The following is a 23179-nucleotide window of genomic DNA, read 5'->3' as shown; positions in this document are numbered from 1 at the left end:
AAAGAGCAGATTTACATGCCTTCAGCTTCATAGTGCTAGAAAGGGGAAACATCCCAGTCAGATGCAGTATCCGTTTTAACAAGACATTTAGGTAAAGGAGTTCAACTACCTCACATAAAGCTTGTTTAAACATCTTAAATTTTATAATCATATTAATTTATATGCTTTTATGTTCTGGTCCCAGGCCTTTTCTACCCCCATACCATTTTACCTTTCATGGTGAAAAAGGGTTTGTGTTCCCAGCAGGGAGTTGCATCTGTAAGACATATGAGGGACAGCAAATTTGATAAGGCTTCTTAAACAGTCCTGTGATTCTGTGGGAGGGGCACCCATGTAAAAGGGGTCCACTTAGCCCCCAAATTTACCATGACCTGGCTAATGGGTGTACTTGCTGGAAGGATATCCCAGTCGTCATAAAGCCAGTCCAATGTGGCTTGCATGCGAAGCATATTAACTGCTTCATCTGGGGTGGATCACTTGGTATTTTATAGGGAGAGTTGGGCAGTCCTCTTCTCAGGGCAAGCAGCCCTTACAGTGTCACTTATCCAGTTTACTAGGCTGATTGTTCTCTTAGAAATAACCTCCTATACATTTGGATTACATGTACTTATTAGTGATTAGTAGTGAACTGTGAGTCTTGCATGAACCCAAACAAGCTCTTAAATTCTGTGACATTTAAATTTAAGAATTTTGTCCTTAAAGTGGTTATTTTTACAATTCGCTATAGTAAAGATTTTTTAAGAAGTTGATGATACCAATCTATGAAATGGAACAATTCCCTTATATTATACATTCTGCTTTTTAATGGTTACTTGGTTTTACCCTTCCCCCATAATGACTGTTTTTTGTTGTTGTAGTTTTTTTTTTTTTTGGTAATCACAGGGCTCAGAGTTAACTTTTGTTGCCCTGGCCTAATTGTTCCTTTTGTTAAGTTTTATTTGTATAATTTTTACTTCATTTTAAAGCAATCATTAAATGGTTTTTAACTAGAGGAACAAACTATTTTCCTTTTTTTAAGCAAAATCAACATCTTTGTGTTTTATAAACTTTACCAAAAACATATTTTATGCTCTCATTATTTTAACTTTTAATAATCCAAATTTCCAGTGAAAATAAAAACCAAGGGTCTAACATGACTTTAAGATTTTAAATTACTGGAGAGAGTTTTGAGATTAAATTTACCAGATTAATTTTATCACAGATTACCAAGGTTATGGGAATTAAATGACATCTGAGCTAACTTCTACCAGTCCAACGGGCACTTTTATTCTGCATACCTATTATATCTATATCTTTATATGTGTCATGGGGAAGTGATATTTCACTACCAAACTCCATGAAAGAGTTCTAATCAAGTAACTTTTAAAAAGCCACTTGATTACTACTGTATCCTATATGCTCTTGATATCCAGGTCTGGCACATAATAGGTACTCAGTAATTTTTTTAAATTAATAAATGAAAATGACTGGCTAATTTTTTTGTGTGTTTTTAGTAGAGATGGGGTTTCACCATGTTTGCCAGGCTGGTTTCGAACTCCTCACCTCAAGTGACCCACCTGTATCAGCCTCCCAAAGTAGTAGGATTATAGGCATGGACTACCATGCCCAGCCCCAAAGGATATTTTATTTGCTTGTTTAAAAAACAATTCCCTTTCCTACTTTAGATAATTAATAGAAGTTACAGGAGCCAACAAAAGGTGAAGGAGAGAGCTATTATCCAAGACCTTTTCGAAAAGAAAGAGTTTGAATTTTTGAGATGTCAATCTGAAGGATGTCAAAGAGATAGATCATAGAACTTAAAAATTAAAAACTTTTTACATTAAAAATAAGTCAATATTTGTAATAAAATCTTGTTTTAACTAATTAATTTTGTATTAGTGTATTTTTAATATTAAAGACCCATCTCTAGAAAGTTTCTTCTTAATCATAGCCAACTGAATTATACAACCCCTTTTTTAAAAAAATATTTCTTTTTACTAAACTTATTATGACTTACATAGACCATTTACAACATGCTTAGACTTTCTGTTTTGTCCTAAATATCCCTCTTTCTTGAACAACAAGGCCATTTTATTTTAGGACAAAAATTCATATATGGGTTTATTTCTGAGCTCTATGTCCTGTTTCATTGGTCTATTGTGTTTTTATGCTAGTACCATACTGTTTTGATTGCTACAGCTTTGTAATATAGTCTAAAATCAAACTGATGTCTCCAGCTTTATTCTTTCTCAAGATTGCTTTGGCTATGTGTGGTCTTTTGTAGATCTATGCACATTTAGGATTATGTGTTCTACTTCTGTGAAACATGCCATTGAACTTTTCATAGGAATTGCCCTGAGTCTATAGATTACTTTGGGTAGAGTGGACATTTTAACAACATTAATTCTCCTGATTTATGATTATAGGATACCTTTTTATTTAGTTGTGTGTTCAATTTCTTTCATTAGTATTTTATAGTTTTTAGTATACAGATCTTTCACATTCTTGCTTAAATTTATCTTAAATATTTTATTCTTTTTGATGCTGCTGTAAATAGGACTGTTTGTTGTTAATGTATAGAAACACAGCTGGTTTTTGTATGTTGAACCTGCATCCTGCAGCTTTACTGAATGTATCAGTTCTAACATTTTTTAAATGGAATCATTAGGGTATCTATATATAAGGTCATGTCATCTGCAAACAGAGTCAATTTTGCTTCTTTCTTTATGATTTGGATTTTTAAAATTTCTTTTTCTTGCCTAATTGCTCTGGCTAGGACTTCCGGTACCAGCTGAATAGAAGTAGTGAGAGTGGGCACCCTTGTCTTGTTCCTACGAATAATTTTCAAAATTTTGGATTGGCATAAAAATTGGCTGGTGCTACCTACAGCCATAACTTCAGTTATAATGTCAACATATTTCCATTTATTAATTCAAAAACAATTGTTCAGTACCTATTATGTGCTAGACCTGCATATCAAGAGCATATAGGATACAGTGGTAAATAACAGAGAAATATCAACTATTCACATACCAAACTTTCCATTTTAGCATACAGGATGGAACAAGAACCTGCTCCCCCTTTGTTGAAACTTAAGTTTATGTGTCCATTCTGGATAAGTCTTGCAGAAAGTTTGATGAACACTGTCAAGGATGTACAGAGCAGGGTAAAGCTTAGGCACAGGTTGAGGGCTTGAAGTATCAGGTGGTACTCTTTGTAGTGTGGTGGGTCCACATAGGCTAATGAGAATTTTGCATATGGATAAGGAAAGGTAACTGCTTATCCAAGGTAATTAGTCCCTGCAATCACTGAAAATGAATAGAAGCAATATGGGCCCAGGAGAGCAGAAGATTCCAAGGCTACTGCAAAATGGAGTGGATATCCCATAATGCTCAGAATCCAAAGGTGAAAGTAGCTTCCCACTGAAAATAAAGCAAAAATAAATTGTTAACTGTGGAGACAAAATATTTCAAAACCTTCTTAGCAATATGAACAAACAAAAAAAGAGATGCTGGCTATGAATCTCTCCTATTGGAAAATGAGGGAGAAATCGATCATGACCTTCTCTTTATATTTTCATTTTCCCTTGAATATGTCCCTTGTATTTTCATTTTCTTTTCTTTTCTTTTTTTTCACTTTTTATTTTAAGTACTGGGATACATGTGCAGGATGTGCAGGTGTGTTACATAGGTTAATGTGTGCCACAGAGATTTGCTGCACAGATCAACCTATCACATAGGTATTAAGCCCAGCACCCATTAGCTATTCTTCCTGATGCTCTCCCTCCTGCAGTCCTTCATTTTCAATCTACACCACAGGAGAATAATATATCAGCCAACCGGGGCAAAATTTAAATTAGTTCAATTCAACAAACATTTATTTATGTATTTCCCATCACATGGAAGCAACTAGTCTGGGTTGGGAAAAACAAAGATGAGTGAACAAAATCCCTGCTCAAGGTTCTTGCTATTCAGCTACTCAGGATGTGGTCCATCATCCAGCAGCACTGATATCCCCTGGGACCCTGGCAGACATGCAGAATCTCAGGCCTCACCCAGATCTACTGAATCAGAATCTGCATTTTAACCAGATCTCTAGTTGATTTACATATACATTTAAGTTTGAGAAGCCCTGCGTTAGTCATGGCAATAAAATCTATAATCAGATAATGTAGTCTTTCTGTATCATGGGATCATCTGGTTTTATGCAGTTGAAATGCAAGATAGCATAGACTTTTCATCCTTTTTTAGAAGGAGAGGTACCAAGAAGATTGGAAAGAGATCTCAGATTAAGGAGTTGAGAATTAAAAATATATTACTAAAAGCAGAGAAGCCTATAGATCCATTTCTTCAAAATGAAATTTAGGAGCAGTAGCACTGGCTCTGTCCTCCCCAAATACAATAATCATCACAGGAACCTGTAGAAAATATTTGGAGCAGGGATCAGATAAAAATTATTCAGGGCTGGGTGCAGTGGCTGATGCCTGTAATCCCCGCACTTTGGGAGACTGAGGTGGGTGGATCACCTGAGGTCAGGAGTTCGAGACCAGCCTGGCCAACATGGCGAAACCCTGTCTGTACTAGACATACAAAAATTAGCTGGGCATGGTGGTGTGCACCTGTAGTCCCAGCTACTTGGGAGGCTGAGGCAGGAGAATCACTTGAACCTGGGAGGCAAAGGTTGTAGTGAGCCGAGATCATACCACTGCACTCCAGCCTAGGCGACAGAGTAAAACTCCGTCTCCAAAAAAAAAAAAAAAAAAAAATCATTTAAAACAGAGTTTATTACTGAAATCCATTGTAGTATGGCATCAATTAGACCAAATTCAATTCTAATTGGATATCACTTTTTTTATGTTCCATCCTGAACTTAATAGTGATTTGACTTTCAAAGCCACTCTACCATCCTACTTGGCATCTGTATATTTACCAGGCACCTCTGGGTCCACTCTCTGTAAGCCAACAGTAGAAGCACACCAGTTGTGATGGCCTGTGACAAGAAAATGCAAAAATAAACATCCACCACAGAAGGTGCCTCTGGAAAGAGTTCAATCTGTCTCACAGTTTGACAACTTCATCATGAACTTGAAGGAACAGCAAATGACTCAGTGGATTGATGACTCTGATATCCTCCACATCCATGGAAAAAAACTGTGATGATGAGGAAAGTAAGCCTTTAGTGTCATAAAGACATGATTCATACAAGCTCATTTTTTGATTCTCTGTGTTGCCTTTGCCATCAGAATCAACCCCTCCACTACTGTAAGGTGTCACCACGATAATGGTTTGGCTTTATAACCCTTGCCATAAGTTTTATTTGATTAATTGTCTTTTGTTCACCTTTCACACAAACTGATGAAACTGTAAATGAAAGGAACCAGAATGGAAACTTGTCACAAAACCCTGAAGCGACTTGCTCTTTTGCTATTTGCTTTCTTTTAAGATTCCACAGCCTCAGCCTGCTGGTAGGATGCAAATACACGATCCCCTTTTCTCAAATAACAAAGATTACCATTAGAATGAATGCATGTTGTAGCATTTATTGTTCTGGGTACAGTGGTGTCCAGCCTTTCAAAAGAGAGTTTTTCTTTATAGTCTCTGTTGAAGGAAAAAGGCCCAAAGTGTGGAATGAAAATAGTTAAACAAAAGAGGGAATAGTGTCACCAGAATTTAGCAGTAGATAATGGAAAAAAAAATATTCCTGGGCTCTTTGATTCAGCAACAGGTCTCATGGAGGAGACCTTTGTGGTCACTGAAACTGGAAATAACTTATTCTTAATCCCGTGTATCATTTGTTCTTGGTTAATGACTCTTTTGAGGTTGAGAGAGAAAGAGGAAGAGATGTGCCTAAAATAAGATATAGAATATGGACAGCTCCAAATATAGTACAAGTTAGCTTTTGACAGAGAAATAAGCATGACTATATGTGCACAATCTACAAAGTTAAGGAGGAAAAAAAATCAGCATTTTTACCAATATGGTTTTGTGGTATGCTGCTTTTGTAGCAGCTGGATCTGGCATATTTACTGTTTTGAGACTTAGCTTTTTCATTTTCCTGGCATATTTTATTTTGAATGTTGGATTTAGAGAATTTGAGAGACAGGGAAACACACACACACACACCACACACACACACACACACACACACACTTCTCATGTAGCTGAGCCTACAATTCCAGACTTGGCATTGCCATACCATAAAACTCTCAGGGATAAAAACAGAACCATCTGTAGTCAAAAGAGGTTCCTGGCTTGATTGTGCAAGAGGAAAGTTTCCAAGGGACCCTATGGAGGGTGAGCCAGCATAAATAGTACAAGGAAACAAAAGAATTATTAAGAGCAACTGTAACACTGGTGCTGTGGGGTAAGCCTGGGGCTTTCTCTGCTTTGGGAGGCATGGCCCTCAATTGACACATCACTCCTCTGTAAGACAGAGAAACACTGAAGCCAGATAAGCAAGGGAGACAAGCTCATGCCCCTCTGCTGGTTTAACTCTGAGTAGATAGCTGACATTATCAGATGCTGAGATTCCAGGTTGCCTTAACTACTTTGGCATGAGCTGTTTCTTTCCTTTCAAAAAGTTGAAAAATATTGCAGAATTTCAGTTGCCTGTTATTTTTGTAGCTGCCAGCTTGGATTTTGCTTTGTTTACATAAAACTTTGAAAAAGATCTTTCATGGAGTAGGCTGAGTATGAATGCCTTCAGTAACTTGTTAAATCTACCCTGCAAATGGAAAGGTGGCTCAAGAGGTTAGCGCACCCATCTTTATTGGTGCTCCCCGCCAGACATGGGAGATAAAATAGAGCTATTTTCCCCAAGATGCACAGACTTCCCCTTTTCTTTCTTCCATTTCTTTTTGAAAATTACATTTTTAGATACAGAGGAGAAAAGAATGAAAAAGGAAGAAATTTGAGGGTAGGCAGGACAAGTCAAGGGGAAGAGAAAATGTGAGAGAGGGAGAGTCTGAAGGGGGAATAGTTGGCTGAAGAGGAGGCCAGGTTGTGAGGAAGGGGAGAGCTGAGGCTGTGCCCGGCAGTGAGTGGGGAAAGAAGAGAGGGCCTCCATCCTGCACTCGCCTCCCTCAGCTCTCCTTGACATGCTGCTGCCTTGCTTTCTGGGCACATCCAGGGATATCAGTTGGGTTTTGCAACAATTGCTGCTAACACTTTGATTGCATGATAATTATGAACTCTCCCACTAAATCTTTAAATTGCCTAAGTAGAGGCAATTGCCTAAGTTCCCAGAAGCAGATGAATTGAAGGAATCAGGGAGCCCTCACAATAGAAATAGAAACTTTTAGAGGTATCATATTAATATGGGATAATTTATTCACTTACAAGCATCTGTTATGAGTCTACTGCAAACAAGCAATTTGCTAGGTACTATGCTGATAAAGTAATAATAAATGTTAACATGTTATTGAGTGAGTGTTTAATATATGTTGAACACTTCACACATGCTAACTCATTTAATCCTCACAATGACCTTATCATGTAGCTATCCTCCCACTTTTAAAATGAGGCACAGAAAGGCTAAATAAGATGAGCAAGATCCCCAAATAGTAATTGTACAAATAGTGGTTTTGCCTGTCATTGGAATTTACAGTTCGGGTGTAAAAATAATGCACATAAGAGAATGGCTACAACACTAGGCAAGAAGGATGAAGGTTTTCTACATGAGAAGAGCTCAGGGATAAGGTATCACTTACAAGGGAAACGTCGATGATGAAGGCACCATGGAGAAATAGGATCTGAAGTCTTTTTAAGGATGGATGTGATTTCAATGGGAGGTGACGGAGGGAGGGCAGCTTAGGCTGTGGGAGCAGCGTGTGCAAAGGTGGGGAAGTGGCTGTCATGCTTAGGGAGCAGTGAGTGAGGAGTCCACACTGAAAGGAGGGTCAGTTCTTGGCAGAGACCAGTAGAAAACGAGGATTGAAAGCCAGGTAATATCAGAGTTAGGAGGACCTCACAATGCAGGCTAGCCTGTCTGAACTTCGTTTAGGGACAATGAAGCAATATGAAAGCTTTTTGAAGGAGCTGTATCCTGACTATTGAAGGGGTTTAGAAAGATGAGCCAGTTGTGTGCACGTGAGATTGGAATAAAGGGAGGCCTAGAAGTCTCTGTAGAACCCTGGTCTTCAGATTTATTTTTTCAGCTCTAGCCACAATAACTAATACATTTCACGTCATAGTTATAAATATTTTTATGATGCATAATGAGGGTTACATATTATTTTGGTCAGATATAAAAAATGTGATGCATTCTAATACTATCTATTCCATTCCATTCCATTCCACTCCACTCCACGCCACACCACGCCACGCCACTCCACTCCACTCCACTGCATTCTATTCTATTCTAGTCTAGTCTAGTCTATGCATTTATTGTAAATGCTGCTAGCTACTCAATAGATTTATTTTATAATTCACTAATGGATAGATTCCCACAGTTTGGCTATCCAAGTTACCTAGGCATAAAATCTGAGTAGTGATGGGAAGTGGTGAGGGGTGGGTGGTATACAGTGAGAAGGAAAAGGAAGGAATGCATAGGGATATGCCTTGTAGGAAAAATTAAAGTTACATGGCAACTGATTGGAGTGGGGCTGGTGTTGCGCTGCTTTAGGGCATTGCTGCCTGCATTGTGGTCCTAGGACCAGCAGCATGGGCATTCTCTAGTAACTTGTTAGACATGCAGAATCTCAGGCCCCACCCCAGACCTGCTGAATTAGAACCTGCGTTTCATCAAGATCTCCTAACGATTTGTATGCACGTTACAGTTTGAGAAGGGCTAGTTTAGAGGAACAGATTGAGTCAAAATCACTCCAGTGTTTGAAATTGAGTTACCAAGAGAATGACAGGGAAGTTTGAGAAGAAAAAAAATGGTTTTGGTGACAAGATGATTAATTTGGTTTTAGACAAACTGGCCTTAAAGCAGCTTTGGATATCTAAGTGGAAAAATGGACCATTGACATAGATTCTTTGCTTTATCAAACTTTAGTCAGGTTCCTGAACCTTCTCCTAGGCCCATCTGTGTACTTCCTTGTAAAATCCAATTTGAGCACAAGAACCCTGCTGAGTCAGTTTAGCAAGAACCCCCCCCAGCCTCGATAACTGATCACCCTCTATAACTAGTTAGATTTCTCCTCCTCCCCGATCCCCAAAGTGATGTCTGATCACCCTGGCCTGTCTTCAGCAAGAAAACTGTTAGGTCGGTATAGCCACAATCCCCCTTGTCCCTGATATTTCCTGTTAGTAATTTTCCATCCACTGACTTTCACCCTGCTTCTCAGCTATAAATTCCCATTTGCTCATGCTGTATTTGGACTTGAACTTTGTTCTATATTGATGTCTCTTTTTCCCTATTGCAATAATCCTGAATAAAATTTGCTTTTATTGCTTTAACTAACTGTCCAGCTCTGGTTTTTCTTTGACACTATCAGGCAGTTGGAAGTCATGCAACTGTGGAAGCTGAAACAGACGTGCATGGTCATGTAATCAAGCCCCTTCTCTAACCGTCGAGGAAGGGGCAGAACTTCCGTTGAGGAAGACTACAAAACTAAGTCTAGCGTGACCTTTCTCCCAAATTCCCTTCTCTAAGCAGGGCTCTGGGTGCAGCGCTGCACTTGCCATTGGCCAAGTCACTGGGCTCTCCAGTCCTCAGGGCCTGTGTTTAAACTCATTGTACTCCAGTCTTTTCTTCAGAACTTGTTCTACAAGCCATGTTTTCTAGAATTAATAGAGCTCATTCCTTAAGGTACTATGATCTCCTCACTGAATACTTTCTAGCAGCTGATGCTTTTAAATAACCTACCTCCAAAATTCTAGGAAAATTGCTTGTCATATAAATGTCAAAATGGAACTAGGGAGTCGGAGGACCAATCTATATGAAGTACTTAGAGAGTCTTGAATGAAAGGCTTTGAAAAAATTCAAAGTACTATATCATATGCAAAAATCTCCAAGGAAATATGGAGTCATCTGCAAAAGAAAATGTCGATATGGTTGAAATGCACAAATCTTGTCACCGGAGGAAGACATACTTTGGAGGCAAGTTAAGAAGTGATTGGTAAGGAAGGTTGTGGAATGAGTCAGAGACCGTTTGAAGTTCACCCTGATCAGACAGAACCATGATTCAGTAGGAAACTCACTAGGAAAAAAAAAATAACGTTGGTCCAAATTTAGACATTATTGAAATACTGAGCATTTGTATTACTTTCCTTCGCATGAGGATTTTTTCCTGCCCTAGTATAATATAAACACCACCCTGACCTTTAGTCCTTGCAACCTTATTGGTATTCAACTGTATAAGAAATTCTGTACCAACGGAATGGAAGGCATGAGATTCATTCACTCATTCAACAATATTTATTGAACAATATTTATTGAACGCATAGTATGTAATTCCCTTTGTTCCAAGTTCTTCACATACGGCAGTAAACATAATAGAAGAAACAATCCCTGCCCTTCTACAATATACATTTGTTAGAGGAGAGGGGAATGCACAAACAATAAATTTAAAAAATTATATAGTATCTTATATACTAATAAGTGTTATGGGAAAAAAATAGAGCAGGGTATCAGAGATTGGGAACACCCATTGGGGTCAGGGAATTACAATTGCAAACAGTGTAACGGGAGCAAACCATTGTAAAAAAAACAGTGATATTTGATAAAGAATTAATCAAGAATTGAAGGAGGCTAGAGAGTGAGCCAAGTTCAGGAAGAGGCTTTAGGCAGAGGTCCTGAGGCAGAAACACATCATAGCATGTTTGAAAACTGCAAGGAGCCAGTGTGATGGGAGAGAAGTGAGCTAAGGGAAGAGTGGTGGGAGATGAAGTCCAGGAAGTTAACAGGATGGAGAACTCAGCAGGTTATGAGGGAATAGGATAGGAAAGTGAGGCGGGTGACACAGGATTAAGAACAAAGGGCTTGAGCACAGAGAAGGCACAAATGAAAGGCATGGTATTAACTAGCATTTGAGGAGGGCTTTAAAATTGCAAAGCTCTTTATTACACAATCTTTGTTTAAACTGTGTTCATTCTCACTGTGCATCTTAGGGTTAGACAGTTTTACATGTGGGCTGTTTTTATCTGTAAAATTCCCCATTTTACAGATAAAGGGAATGAGGAATTGGCTGGCAGAGGGTCCTGCTTTTGACCTCCTACCAAGAACATCAAAGTCAGAACTTGAAAACAGGTCCGCTTCTCTAAATCCTTTATCTCTGACTCTATTTCCTGATGCTGCCACCTCTGAAATCAAATAGTCAGTCACCAATTAACTATGTGCTGGAGACATATCATTTCTCTGGGCCTAACTGGTAAAAATAGATGTTTGACCTAGAACATGATTACATTCAATCATCTGTAATCTTAATCAAAATCACCAATATTTGTTGAATGTATTATGTTAGAGTCTGCAAGGATAGGCAAAGAGCTGTAACAAAAGAATGTAGGGTTGAACTCTAATCATGATATTGTTAAACTTTGTGAAATTAGACTTTGAAATAGAAAATATCAGAATATGTTTCACATAGAGGGTAAGTACTATTTTGAGAAACTTTTGTTTTACAGATATATAAACATCTACTATACATATATATGCATAATAGATGTAGATATCCATTTATCTACAGAGAAGAATGTAGATGTATTTATGTACATTCTGAGTCCTCACCTACAATATTTTTCTGACTCTGAGTCACCAAAAAAAAATTCTGGAAGCCGCTTCAATAAATGTAACTGCCATCCCTGCATTCCAGTAGAACTTTAACAAATATTTCTTTGAATGAATTATGGTTTCAGGCAGGTGCTGGAGAAAAGAAGGGAAGATCAAGATTGGGATGATAGATACAAAAGAATGTATTGAAAAAGACAAAAAAAAAACTGAGAAAGAGAAACATAACCCTATGCTTTCCTCAATCCATCCACTCTCCCATCATCCCACTGGCCTCCATCTATCTGCACACATTCATCAAACCCCACTAGACCAAGTTCCTTTAAGATGAAGACCTTGTTGGATCCTTCATTGTAACTCAAGGACATAGTGGGCTATCCATAAATATTTATCTAATAAGTAGATTAAAACTTATATTTCTGAGGACTAGTTTTTAGGTGGTATTCCAGTTAAACTTTTAACTTTTTAAAGATTTAAGATACTGTCTCACACAAGAGTGGCTACATTTTGTTTGTTTGTTTGTTTTGAGACAGAGTCTTGTTCTGTCGCCCAGGCTAGAGTGTAGTGGCATGATCTCGGCTCACTGCAACCTCTGCCTCCTAGGTTCACGTGATTCTCCTGCCTCAGTCTCCTGAGTAGCTGGGATTACAGGTGCGTGCCACCACACCCAGCTAATTTTTGTATTTTTTAGTAGAGAGGGGGTTTCACCATGTTGGTCAGGCTGGTCTCGAGCTCCTGACCTCGTGATCTGCCCTCCTCGGCTTCCTAAAGTACTGGGATTACAGGCATGAGCCACCATGCCTGGCCAAGTCGCTACATTTTAACAGAAGACTCCTTAAGATCAAAAAGCTTCAAAATTGCATTCTCCAGTCTCCAGTGGTGTCAGGCATCACAGGAATCAATGAGAGAAGGATTTGTTGGACAGGTTTGTCTCTGTAACTTGTCTTAAATCATACCAGCATGGAAGCCAGTTACTCCCAAGACTAGATGTGCTCATTTTTTTTTTTTTTTTTTTTTTGGTTGGAGAGCTACGGAACCAGGCCAATCATTTATGTGTGCGACGATTCAATGAGCATACACGGAGTACTACTACTTAGTGTCAGACACTGTACTTGGCACATGCACTTTCCTAGTGAATTGTTAAGTCCATCTTGAATTATTGAATTATTTGAGTTATTTTCAAATAATTGAAAATTATTGAGCTATTTTCAGTTCAAACAGTTGCATGCAAGAGAAAGGTGGAAAAACAAATATTTGGGGTTTGTAAATTTTGGGGCCATGTACATCCTAGTGTTTGCAATGAAAGCATTAGTTTGAAAGTCATTTTACTTCGTTCTCCATTTAAAATTACGTTTCAAGGTTTATGTATTTTTCAAAATTCAAAGTTCAAATTTCAAAAGATTCTAATTTCTTAGCATATCAAGATAAGAGGATTAAAATAAAATAATTTTTTAAGAATTTCTTGAGCAGCATGTCATTAAAGATACATAATGTACATGTATACATGATAAAATATTATGACAATTTTTATACTTAAAAAATGCAATTAATAGAAATCAATGTTCCAAGGCAGATTCTGATTTTTTGTGGAATTTTGACTTCTTTGTATTGTTAGAACAATTTAAAAGGACATGTTCTTCTGTTTCCCCTTTCCCTCCCACCTTCCTTTATTTTCTCAATACATTTCATAAACTATTTTCATACCAAAGCTCCATTCCAGATGGGACAAGCAATCCGAACACTCCATCCCGTGAACCAAGGCTTGTAAGAGAAGACAGGGAAGAAAGCAATAACTCCAGAGCAGACACTGAGGCTCCGCAGAGTGACGAGAATCCAACCAGCAGCCTGGTAGAGGCCCTTCGTTTTCCTTGGTGGCTGGGGGCCTTGGTCTCAAAGATGTTTTGTTACCAAAACATGAGAGTATGACAGGCCTCAGTAAATAGAAGTTTCTTAGAGACAGTAGCCACGACACATATGAATTGTTGATCTACTTGGAAACAAGATTCTATTTGTTTTACCAAAGATGAAATGTACTCAAATAGTCCTTGGCATAAATTTGACACAATAAATTCTAATAACAATTTATTTAAGAGAAAGAGAGAAAAAAATTATTCCTTGCTTTGGATTGCTGCCTTGATTCCCTTCATTCTGCCCTGTCCTGGGGAGTGACCACTTCCTGGCTTAATCAGATTCAAAGGTTTGCTGACTGAGCTAATTGTTTCTCATCTCAACCTGCCTAGTAGTTCCAGCATAAAGCCAACATCCTTTGTGTACAATAGATCCACATTCCCAGCACAATTTCCCACAAAACAAAGTAAAAATAAGCACCCTGATCACTTTTCATTATATTTAATTTAAATGATTTCAAGCAAAAGCAAGATCTTCACCTCCTTTCAAAGTTTAATTCCACTACAATTCTTTTTGATAAAGATTTTTGATATGGATTCATTCCCAAATGGGCATGAACTTTATTATGGAGTTTTGCATTGTTTTCACTAAAACAGTTGCACTTTATTTTATTATTAATCTAATTTTCAAATAAAGTGTGCTGATGGAAATGTATGCATTTATAAAATAAAATAAACTTTGAGGAGTAATTTATCAATTGAATAAAATGCTGATCCCCATTCTTTCTTGAATCATAATTCTGATTTGAGATATTGAACTTAGGTACATTTAGGCAGTTACAAGTCATCTCTTACTTTTTCATGCATTTGAGAAAATGGAGTTATTTAATTTTGACTGATTGGATATATGTAGATGTCTGTTTCAAGACAATATCTTAAAAACACAGGTCAGTTTCTGAAGCTATGTGAATAATTTTCTTATTTAACATTAATACATTTTTTCTTTTTACTGAAATAAAATGATGAAAAATAATGTTATGAATGCAAATATGGTGGTTTAGGACATCAATTTTGAGTCAGATGGAGCCATGATCTGATTCTGGTTCCACTCTCTACCAGGTTTATGTCCTTGAGCAAGGGCAAGTTACTTAACTTTTCTTCATATGCGAAATGGGAATAAAAATTAGTGTTTATCTCACCAGGGATTTGGTTGAGAGGATTAAATGAGTCAAAATCAGAAATGCCTAGCCCGGAGTTTAGCATAACAAAGGTGTTCAGAGGGTTACTCTTGTTACATTGGGATATTCCACCTTTGGGGTCCTTGCATCAGGGGACAAAGGTGCAGTCACTGTTGGTTTTTTAAAATTCATCATCTTATAAACATTATGTTGAACTCTTTCTGAACAATTTGGCAAAAACTCCCAAAGGACTCTCCCATATGTGGTGGAAAGAGAAGCTTCTCTCTGATTCTCTGCTTTTTTTCTTTCTGCCTTTCTATCTTTAATAGCCATTCCACAGTTTGACCCAGATTTTGAAGCAGTTGCATTCCTGGATATGCAGAATCCAGGAAACCAGCCCATGCTTTCTGGTACAGCTGCTATTTCCTATCTCCTCTCAACACTGTCGGCTATATTCTCTAATTTTTTTTTCTAACACCACTAGATAAATTTCACAAAGGCAGAGACCTTGCAAGTCTTCTACATCCCTTAAATATATGAGATATCCCCAACATCTACAACCCTATCTGCAACACAGCAGATACATATGGCAATAAGTATTTGTTGAATTTGTTGATTAATACATTAAACTTTCCCCTTTGTATTTGGGCTCCCCCATCCCCCTAAAGCTGCATAAGTATAGATCCTTGTGAATCCACCACCGTCAATGAGTGTTGATGCTAGTTTGTTCCATTGATATGGCGGGAAGGGGTCGAGAGTGAAGAAAGACTTGTTTGTATTAGTATTTGGTTTGAGCTGTTTTGACTTTTTCCTTTACTTTTAATCTCAAGGTTATAGATAGATGGCATGTCAATATGCTGCGGGTCAGATCACTCTCTCCTGTTTGCATGTTTGGAAAACAAAGACTGTTGAAATACTCGTGTTAAACAGTACAAAGATGGCAAACAAAGAGAATATTTTTGTTTTAATTTGAAGGGCCTTTTAAGTGCTTGCAACACTCACAGCCTAACCCTGACACTGCTATTGTGACTTATAAACCTGAATTTATTAGTGATTAGAGGAGTTGTTGCCACTTAATATAACAAAGAGAAGGAAGACAGGTAGAATAGGGTTTCTCTCTGTGTGTTTTTCCGCAGGAATCTAGTCACACTAATTTCATTAAAACAAGGACATTTTCAGGGAGAGCAGCTACTAGGAAAGAAAAGAAAGCATCACTGCTTCTGTCTTGGGCGTCCTCTCTGTTCAGCCATGTCTATGTACCCATGTCCTCGCAGCCAGCAAGGCTTATAGGGTCCCTGCTCCCTCTAGTCATCCCATGTGGCACTAACTGACTACAAGCTGGGCCTGCAAGTTCTCCTTGGAGGTGGTGGCGTCAACGTCTCTGTAGGCTGCTTTGCAGTCCCCACCTTCTCCTCAGCCCAGGGGATCCCAGGATCTTGGCTCAGGGAAAAATGTGGTAGCTTCACCAAACTCTTTAAGCCAGTTTTGCCACTGAAAACAAACAGAAAGCCCAAATCAACATTTTTATCCCAATGCTCCCCCCTCCACACCAAACACAAGAAATCATCAATCAATAAATCAATCAAGCAAAATTGGGCCCACAAAGAAGTGGAAGAATGTCAGTGATATGGAGAGAGGGAACCTGATATGAACATTCTCTACCTCTTTAAAATGCATTCCCTCACATGCGAGCCCTAAAAATAACAGCTCTGTGGGTGCTGTAGTCTTGGGATTTTTAAAGTAGGTTTCAAAGCTATGGAAGGAGTTCATTTTTGCCAAGGTAAAAGACAATGGAGCTCCAAACGAGAGATGAAATTGAAATGTTTTCTTTTCCTAGCAGCTTCAGATGACCAGCTTAATTTGTTTATATATTAGAAAGGTAGCTTGTGTACTAGAAAGGGTATGAGCTTAGGCGTCAGAAAGACCCAGATATTCAATATTCTATCTGATGCATACCAAAGGAATGAAAAAATTAGAAAAAGTAACACTCTGCTAATACCAGTGCAATAAAGCAAAGATCATCAATAGATGTTAAAAACCTTCGGATAAATGAAGAAAAAAACTACAATGCAAAAGGATATCTCTACAAAGTAGAAATATGGCAGCCACCTTAACCAAGTGATCAAACTTTACGTCACCCAAAACAAGACAAGCAGACATCATTGCCTCCTGATACAATATAATGCAAGCACACGCCATCATCTGTGTAGCATTTTTGGCAAAAATATTTTAACCTGAATCTAATTATAAAGAAGAATTAGATAAATCCAGATTATAGGGACATTTTGCAAAACACTGGCTTGGACTCTTCAAAATTTATTCAAGTCATAAAAGACATTTAAAAAGCTACAGGGACAACTGAGGAAGTTTAAGTATGGAGTTTATTTTAGATAATACTAGTGTATCAATGTTAAGTACCTTGGGAGGATGATTAGCATTGTATTTATATAAGAGAATGTCTCATTGGTGAAACTGGGTGATGTCAGTGCTCTTGACAGTTTTTTCAGGATTTTTGTAGGCTTAATTTATTTTTTAATTTGTAATTTAAATTTTTTAGATACAGTGCCTTGCTCTGTCACTCAAGCTGGAGTGTAGTGGTACAATCATAGCTCACTATAACCTTGAACTCCTGGGCTCAAGCAATCCTCCTGCCTCATCCTTCTGAATAGCTGGGACATTAGGGCCATGCCACAACTGGTTGATATTTTTAAATTTTTTTTTTTAAGGTAGAGATAGGATCTTGCTATGTTGCTTAGGCTAGCCTTGAACTCGTGGCCTCAAGTGATCCTCCAGCCTCAGGCCCCCAAAGTGCTGGGCTTACAGGTGTTAGCCATTTTCTGTAGGGTTGGAAAGGTCAAGATAAAAGTTGAGACAAGAAAAAACAAGATTTAGTTGTATTAACTGCATGAAATAAAAGTCCTGAGTTTTGCTCAGGCATGTGGCCATGCTGGCTCAATACTCCAATGATATTGATGAATCTGGTATGTGCAGGAAACGCAAGGCAAAAGCCACTTTGCCCCTGTGCAGCACCAAGCAGAACCTGTCTTCCTAGAATCAGAAAGATGGGACAGATGTGTTAGGTTAGACTGTGAAGGTGCTCCACCCATGCAGACACAATATAGGTATTTTTAAATTTACTTTTGTGTCTTTCCAAATAGTCCAGTTTCTTAACTGGATTTAAAATCTTTCCAATGTTCATCCATAATGCACATTTCCCTTTGCTTTTTACTAGCTATTCAACTTCAACTCTGAGTGAACCCGCTCTTCTTGTAATGGCTTGGGGTTTAAAGAGAACAAAGTTCAATTTTTATCATCCCTAACTGGGAATTGTCAAATTTAATGTCATCCAATCTGCAAAATGTTTGGATCTAAATAGAGATTTGTACATCAGCTTGTACTTACCTAACTCAGATTTTTGCTTGCCTTTGGTATATCTGACCTGCAAATATGTTTTTAAAATTATCTGGAATGTATCAGAATTTTCCCATGGTTTTTGAAGCGAAACACTTAATTGTGTCACTGGCAAACTTGCCCAGCTAGCTGCTGTTTCCCTCTCTCAAGCCTTGCAGCTGCAAGGAAAACCTCTTATTGGCTGACTTGTCCACGCCAGGCGGCCTCCCACAGGCTACTGTGGATATTGTCTGCCTTTTGGAGAGGCTACTCCTATCTTGTTTTATCATGGAGATAGAGGAGTCACAGATAGAACTGTAATTGTGACCACAGCTGTGATTGATTGGTGCTTTGGCCACCAAGGAGAGGAAAAGAAACTAAGAAAACAGGAAGAGAGAAACAGTGGGGGTGTCTGGGGAAGAGAGGTGGAGAAAAGATGGAGAGGAAAGAAGAACAACAAGAGAGGAGTCAGAATGTAGAGGAAAACATTCCTGAAGCCAAAAACAGCTTCTTGCGTCACTCACAGATTCAAAGCTCGGGTCTGAATAGAGTTGATTCAGGGACAGAGGAACGATGGAAGCCTTGGGTCGTTCATGTACATTTTACAAATACTGTTTGTAGGGAGGACAACAGGGAAATAAATAGAGGAAAAAGACAAAAAAGTAGAATGAGAAAAGAGAAACTCTGAGTATTCTAAAACATTCTTAGATGATGCTTGTTTTAAAAACAAGCTTTAGGGATGAACTTTTAAATCTTCTTAAACAAGGAATGTACATTCATTTAGTTTCTTCTCTTGACATTTTTGAAAAAGAAAAGAACCAAATTGATCCGTGAGAAACTAAGCACAGTTTTTGACCCAGTTATATCCATGTAAGAGCAAAGCTAAATGAAGGTGACACAATTATTAAGTGTCAAATCCTGGTTTTGAACCTATAAATGCTTGATTCTAAGTTTTGTAATTTTTGCTTTTCTCCACTAGATCCATATTTGGTGTACTATGTCTTTTTAAAAAATATACATACATCTGAGAAATTAACCACGAAGCATACAAAAACCTATAAGGCTGTACTCAAACCGAGGACATAAGAGGAATGGGATGATGCTGTGTTTACTTACACCAAAGAGGCTTGATCAGAACTGCTGATTCTGCTTCTAGTTATACACAAAAAAAGAATGGAATAAAGAGATTCTTTACTTTCTCTTAAAAAAAAATTTAGACCAAAGGAGAGAGCTAAAAGCAAAGGCAAAGGTTTGTTTCTGTGCATTGATATAAAAGTCCCAGAATATCTATCTAGAGTGTTGCTGTGCATAGTTTTCGGTTTTCCAGTGCTGTATGAGTGGGCTGTTGCCTTTGATGTGGAGATGGACTGGAATGGTTGTCATATGCAAGGTTCCTGAGTAGGACAAGGAACAGCCTGCTGCAATAGAAAGAAACTAGGGCTGTATGACCTGGAGTAAATTTAACCCTCCCGTAATCTCGGTCCTTCTCAGCAAAATGTGAAGGTTGGATTGGATAATTTCCAAGACTCCTTCTGTCTCTACGATTCCATAACTGAAAATAAATCCCAAAGGAGCAAAAATACCTATGTGACCAGATTGCCTGTCCCAAAGAAGGCTTTATCTCTTAGAGCAGACATGCCAACTTGTGTTCCCCTCTATCTGGTACAAGCTGTGGGCACATAATAAGCACTGCACACACTGTAATTTGGCCAGCTGAATTCTTGCTCAAGAGATTTCACCCAGTATTCCTCTAAGGAGGCCTCACTTTGGCCCCAACAGAACACAAAAAGGCAATAAGTGGGAGCCAGCATCTACCAGCTAAGTAATTAGCAGGTTATGGGTAACAAATTGGTGACCTCAGTCCAGCTCCTGTTGTCTATGTCATAAAACAATTAAAACTGGCTAAAAAATACAGCAGATGCCAAGATGGCCAAGGAACAATGGAACACAAAGTCATATCACTCTTGTTTCCCATCTTCTTGGAAAGGGATGAAAAGCTGGGGAAAAAACTGGTAACATTTGTAGGCATGGAATTTATGGTGCACATGGAATGGAGAAATGAGAATTCAACAAGGATCTGGTGTGGCAGAGAGCTCAAAGGCAAATCCCCATCTACTGGCCAACACTAGGTAGAAGATATCTCTGTAAACCAGTTTCTGATTGATCAGGAAACAAAGTTCTTTTTCTGTGTTTTCTTTTCTTTCTTTTTCTTTTTCTCTTTCTTTTTCTTTCTTTCTTTCTTTCTTTCTTTTCTTTTCTTTTTTTTTTTTGAGATGGAGTCTTGCTCTGTCACTCAGGCTAGAGTGCAGTGCTGCAATCTCGGTTCACTGCAACCTCCACCTCCCAAGTTCAAGTGATTCTGCTGCCTCAGCCTCCCGAGTAGTTGGGATTACAGGTGCGCACCACCACATCTGGCTAATTTTTATATTTTTAGTAGAGACGGGATTTCACCATGATGGTCAGGCTGGTCTCAAACTCCTGACCTCGTGATCCGCCTGCCTCGGCCTCCCAAAGTGCTGAGATTACAGGCGTGAGTCACTGTGCCTGGCTCTGTGTTTTCTAAGCAATGTTAAAAATATTGTGAGCCTCGATTTTCTGTATATTTCAACACATATAGAAAAGCAAAGTGAGCTAAGGTTGGTACAATTTGGTTCACTTTCTCAACTTCATCCACATCTCTGCTCGAAGATTTTCCCTTACCAATCTCCCCCTCTCCATCCCTTTATCTAGCTTTATGGATCTTCATGGCCTCGTTACCACCTGACTTTATTCTTCATAGCTCTTGGCTTATGTCTTTACTGTGTGTCTTCCCAATTAAAGTAACAGTTTCATGAAGGCAAGGACTTTGTTTTATTCACCACTGCATCCCAGAGCCAAGAACAATGCCTGTGGTCTATAGTAGATGCATAGAAAGTATTGTTGAGTCAATGAACTAATAAATGAATGAATGAATGGATGAGTGAGTGAATGAATGAAACCACTGCTTATCATCACAGTTGTTAGTTTACTTATTTTTAATTTTTTAAATTTTTATTTTTTGTAGAGATGGGATCTTGCCATGTGCCCAGGCTGGTCTTGAACTCCAGGCTTCCAGTGATCCTACTGTTTCAGCCTCCTAAAGTGCTGGGGCTATAGGCATGAGCCACCACACCAAGGCTACAATTGCTAGTTTATACAGACCAGTTTGCTGTGAAAGCTAGCTTCTCAGGACTTCTCAGAAACATGCGATATTTAATATTTTGGTCTTAAACTGCTCCAGCCCTCTTCTTTATGAAAATCCACATTGAAATACAAAGAAGATCTTCCAGGTTAGCTCACCTGGAAACTGCATTGTGAATTTATATGCATTGTATGTAGATACATGGGAGAGGTGCACTGAAGTGACCCATGGCTGAGATTATTTTGGCCTTGCTATGTAAGCACACGACACATTGCCACATGACTTTGTGTTAAGCAGAGGAAGACGCAACGTCACAGACCAACCGCCTGGAAGTCCGGCAAGAACTTCTGCCTCTGGGAGAAAGCTCTGACAAACACCTTTTAAATCCACTGCTGACCTTTAAAGTAGTTGCTGTTCATGATGACCTGTCTAATTTAATAGATCTTTCGCTTGGCCTGTGGTTTTATGTATTAATATCTCTACATATTAAAAACTTTTATTTCCTTCAGCAGACCTCTCTGCATAGATAATATTTTCCCCTAATTCTGTAGAAAAGTGAAATACTGATAATAACATTTTTAACTTGGAAAAATTTGGCTATGCAAACTCACGTTTCTATCATAGTTTCATGCAGATGATAACGTGGTCTTTCCTAAAATAGGAAAATCGATCGACTAAGTGCATTATTTGTATGACATAAGGAGCCAGGTTACACACTCTAAACACCACCTACTGACAGCAGATTGAGGGTATCAGTTTTGTATCCAAAGGCTCACAATTTATTTTCTCTTTTCAACAACCCAGATATCCTGCCCTTGTTTTTTTTTTTTTTCTTAAAGTGGCACGATACGAGAAACGGATGTTTGTGGGACTTCCACATCACATTTTCCTAGTACGTAAGCCCTTCCATTTCTTCCACACAATCCACACAAAGCAGATTGACATAAAAGATAAAAGCTAGGTCTCTGCAAGGCCCCTTTATCTAATAGACTAAAAAGAATGTAGGGCAATGACAACGAAAGGCACACAGTAATAACCCAACTGAAGAATCACAGGCAGAGCCAGCAAGGACCTTTGAGACCAGCCGGTCCAAGCCTGCCATTTCACAGAAGAATACCGGTTAAAATACCAAGAAAAAAGTCATCCAGTTGCAATATTAACTTAATATTGAATAAGGCTGTTGTGACTGATTATCTTTCTGCTATATCTGTGTTTAGCACTAGATGTTGCTATACTGCTATTTATAGAGCAGCTTCTCTTTGGTACCCAACAGGAGCTTAACCTTCTAATTTGAGTTCCCTTTAGCAAATGCTGAGTTTCTAAAATCATACTCTGCTAGTATATAGTATGTTACATTGAACTAACTTCATTTAAATGGCACAGGATGACATATTTAATCAGCTGAAACAGCTATCCTGAAAAGAAGTGGTCAATAAATGCTAGGGAACTCCAAAGTTAAATTTTCCAAATTGTCCTAATTCAAATATTTACTTAAACTCTGTTTTTATATTATGCGCAATACAGGGGGAATGACATTGTTAGCTGTGTGTTTCCTGGAACTGACTAACTGCTACAAGGCCACAGATAAAGTTTGTTTATAGAAAAACAAAATATGAAAAAGCATTTAGCACTGTTCTATTTGGGGTTTAATAATCCCACACTTGCGAGTGGGAGAAAGGATAGTCCTCCAGAACCTTCCTCTCCCTATGGTAACAGAGGATGAAAATGCTTTAACCCCATCTAGTGACAGATGAGTCATGATTTAGATTAGTTCAGTTTTTCAAAATTTGAGTGGTAATACCAAAGGCAGAAATAAGTGATGCCCCAAGAAATTAATAGTTTAGGAAGAGGGCAAATTTTCATTTCACCTTCAGGTTTTAAAGGATAAAAAATTCTCCTATCACATGCGAGTCCTCAATATCATTTACTTGCTTCTTTAAATTTGGATAAATTTG

General features: G+C 38.3%; 1 protein-coding gene across 1 annotated transcript in view; it reads right to left on the bottom strand.

Moving 5' to 3' along the window:
* Nucleotides 1-811: 811 nt before the first annotated feature.
* The window catches only part of TMEM212 (transmembrane protein 212), a 31925-nt gene continuing 9557 nt past the window's right edge, over nt 812-23179 (bottom strand). Inside the window, 4 exon segments of the mRNA XM_033202009.1 lie at nt 812-3380; nt 3383-3401; nt 4909-4968; nt 13354-13538. Coding sequence (XP_033057900.1) covers nt 3001-3380; nt 3383-3401; nt 4909-4968; nt 13354-13538 — 644 coding nt within the window. The 3' untranslated portion in view covers nt 812-3000.

This window comes from Trachypithecus francoisi, unplaced genomic scaffold (assembly GCF_009764315.1).
Source record: "Trachypithecus francoisi isolate TF-2019V2 unplaced genomic scaffold, Tfra_2.0 Lachesis_group0, whole genome shotgun sequence".
In the NCBI taxonomy this organism is placed as follows: Eukaryota; Metazoa; Chordata; class Mammalia; order Primates; family Cercopithecidae; genus Trachypithecus; species Trachypithecus francoisi.
Note: the sequence above shows the minus strand (reverse complement) of the source record. Positions and strands in the feature narration are given on the sequence as shown.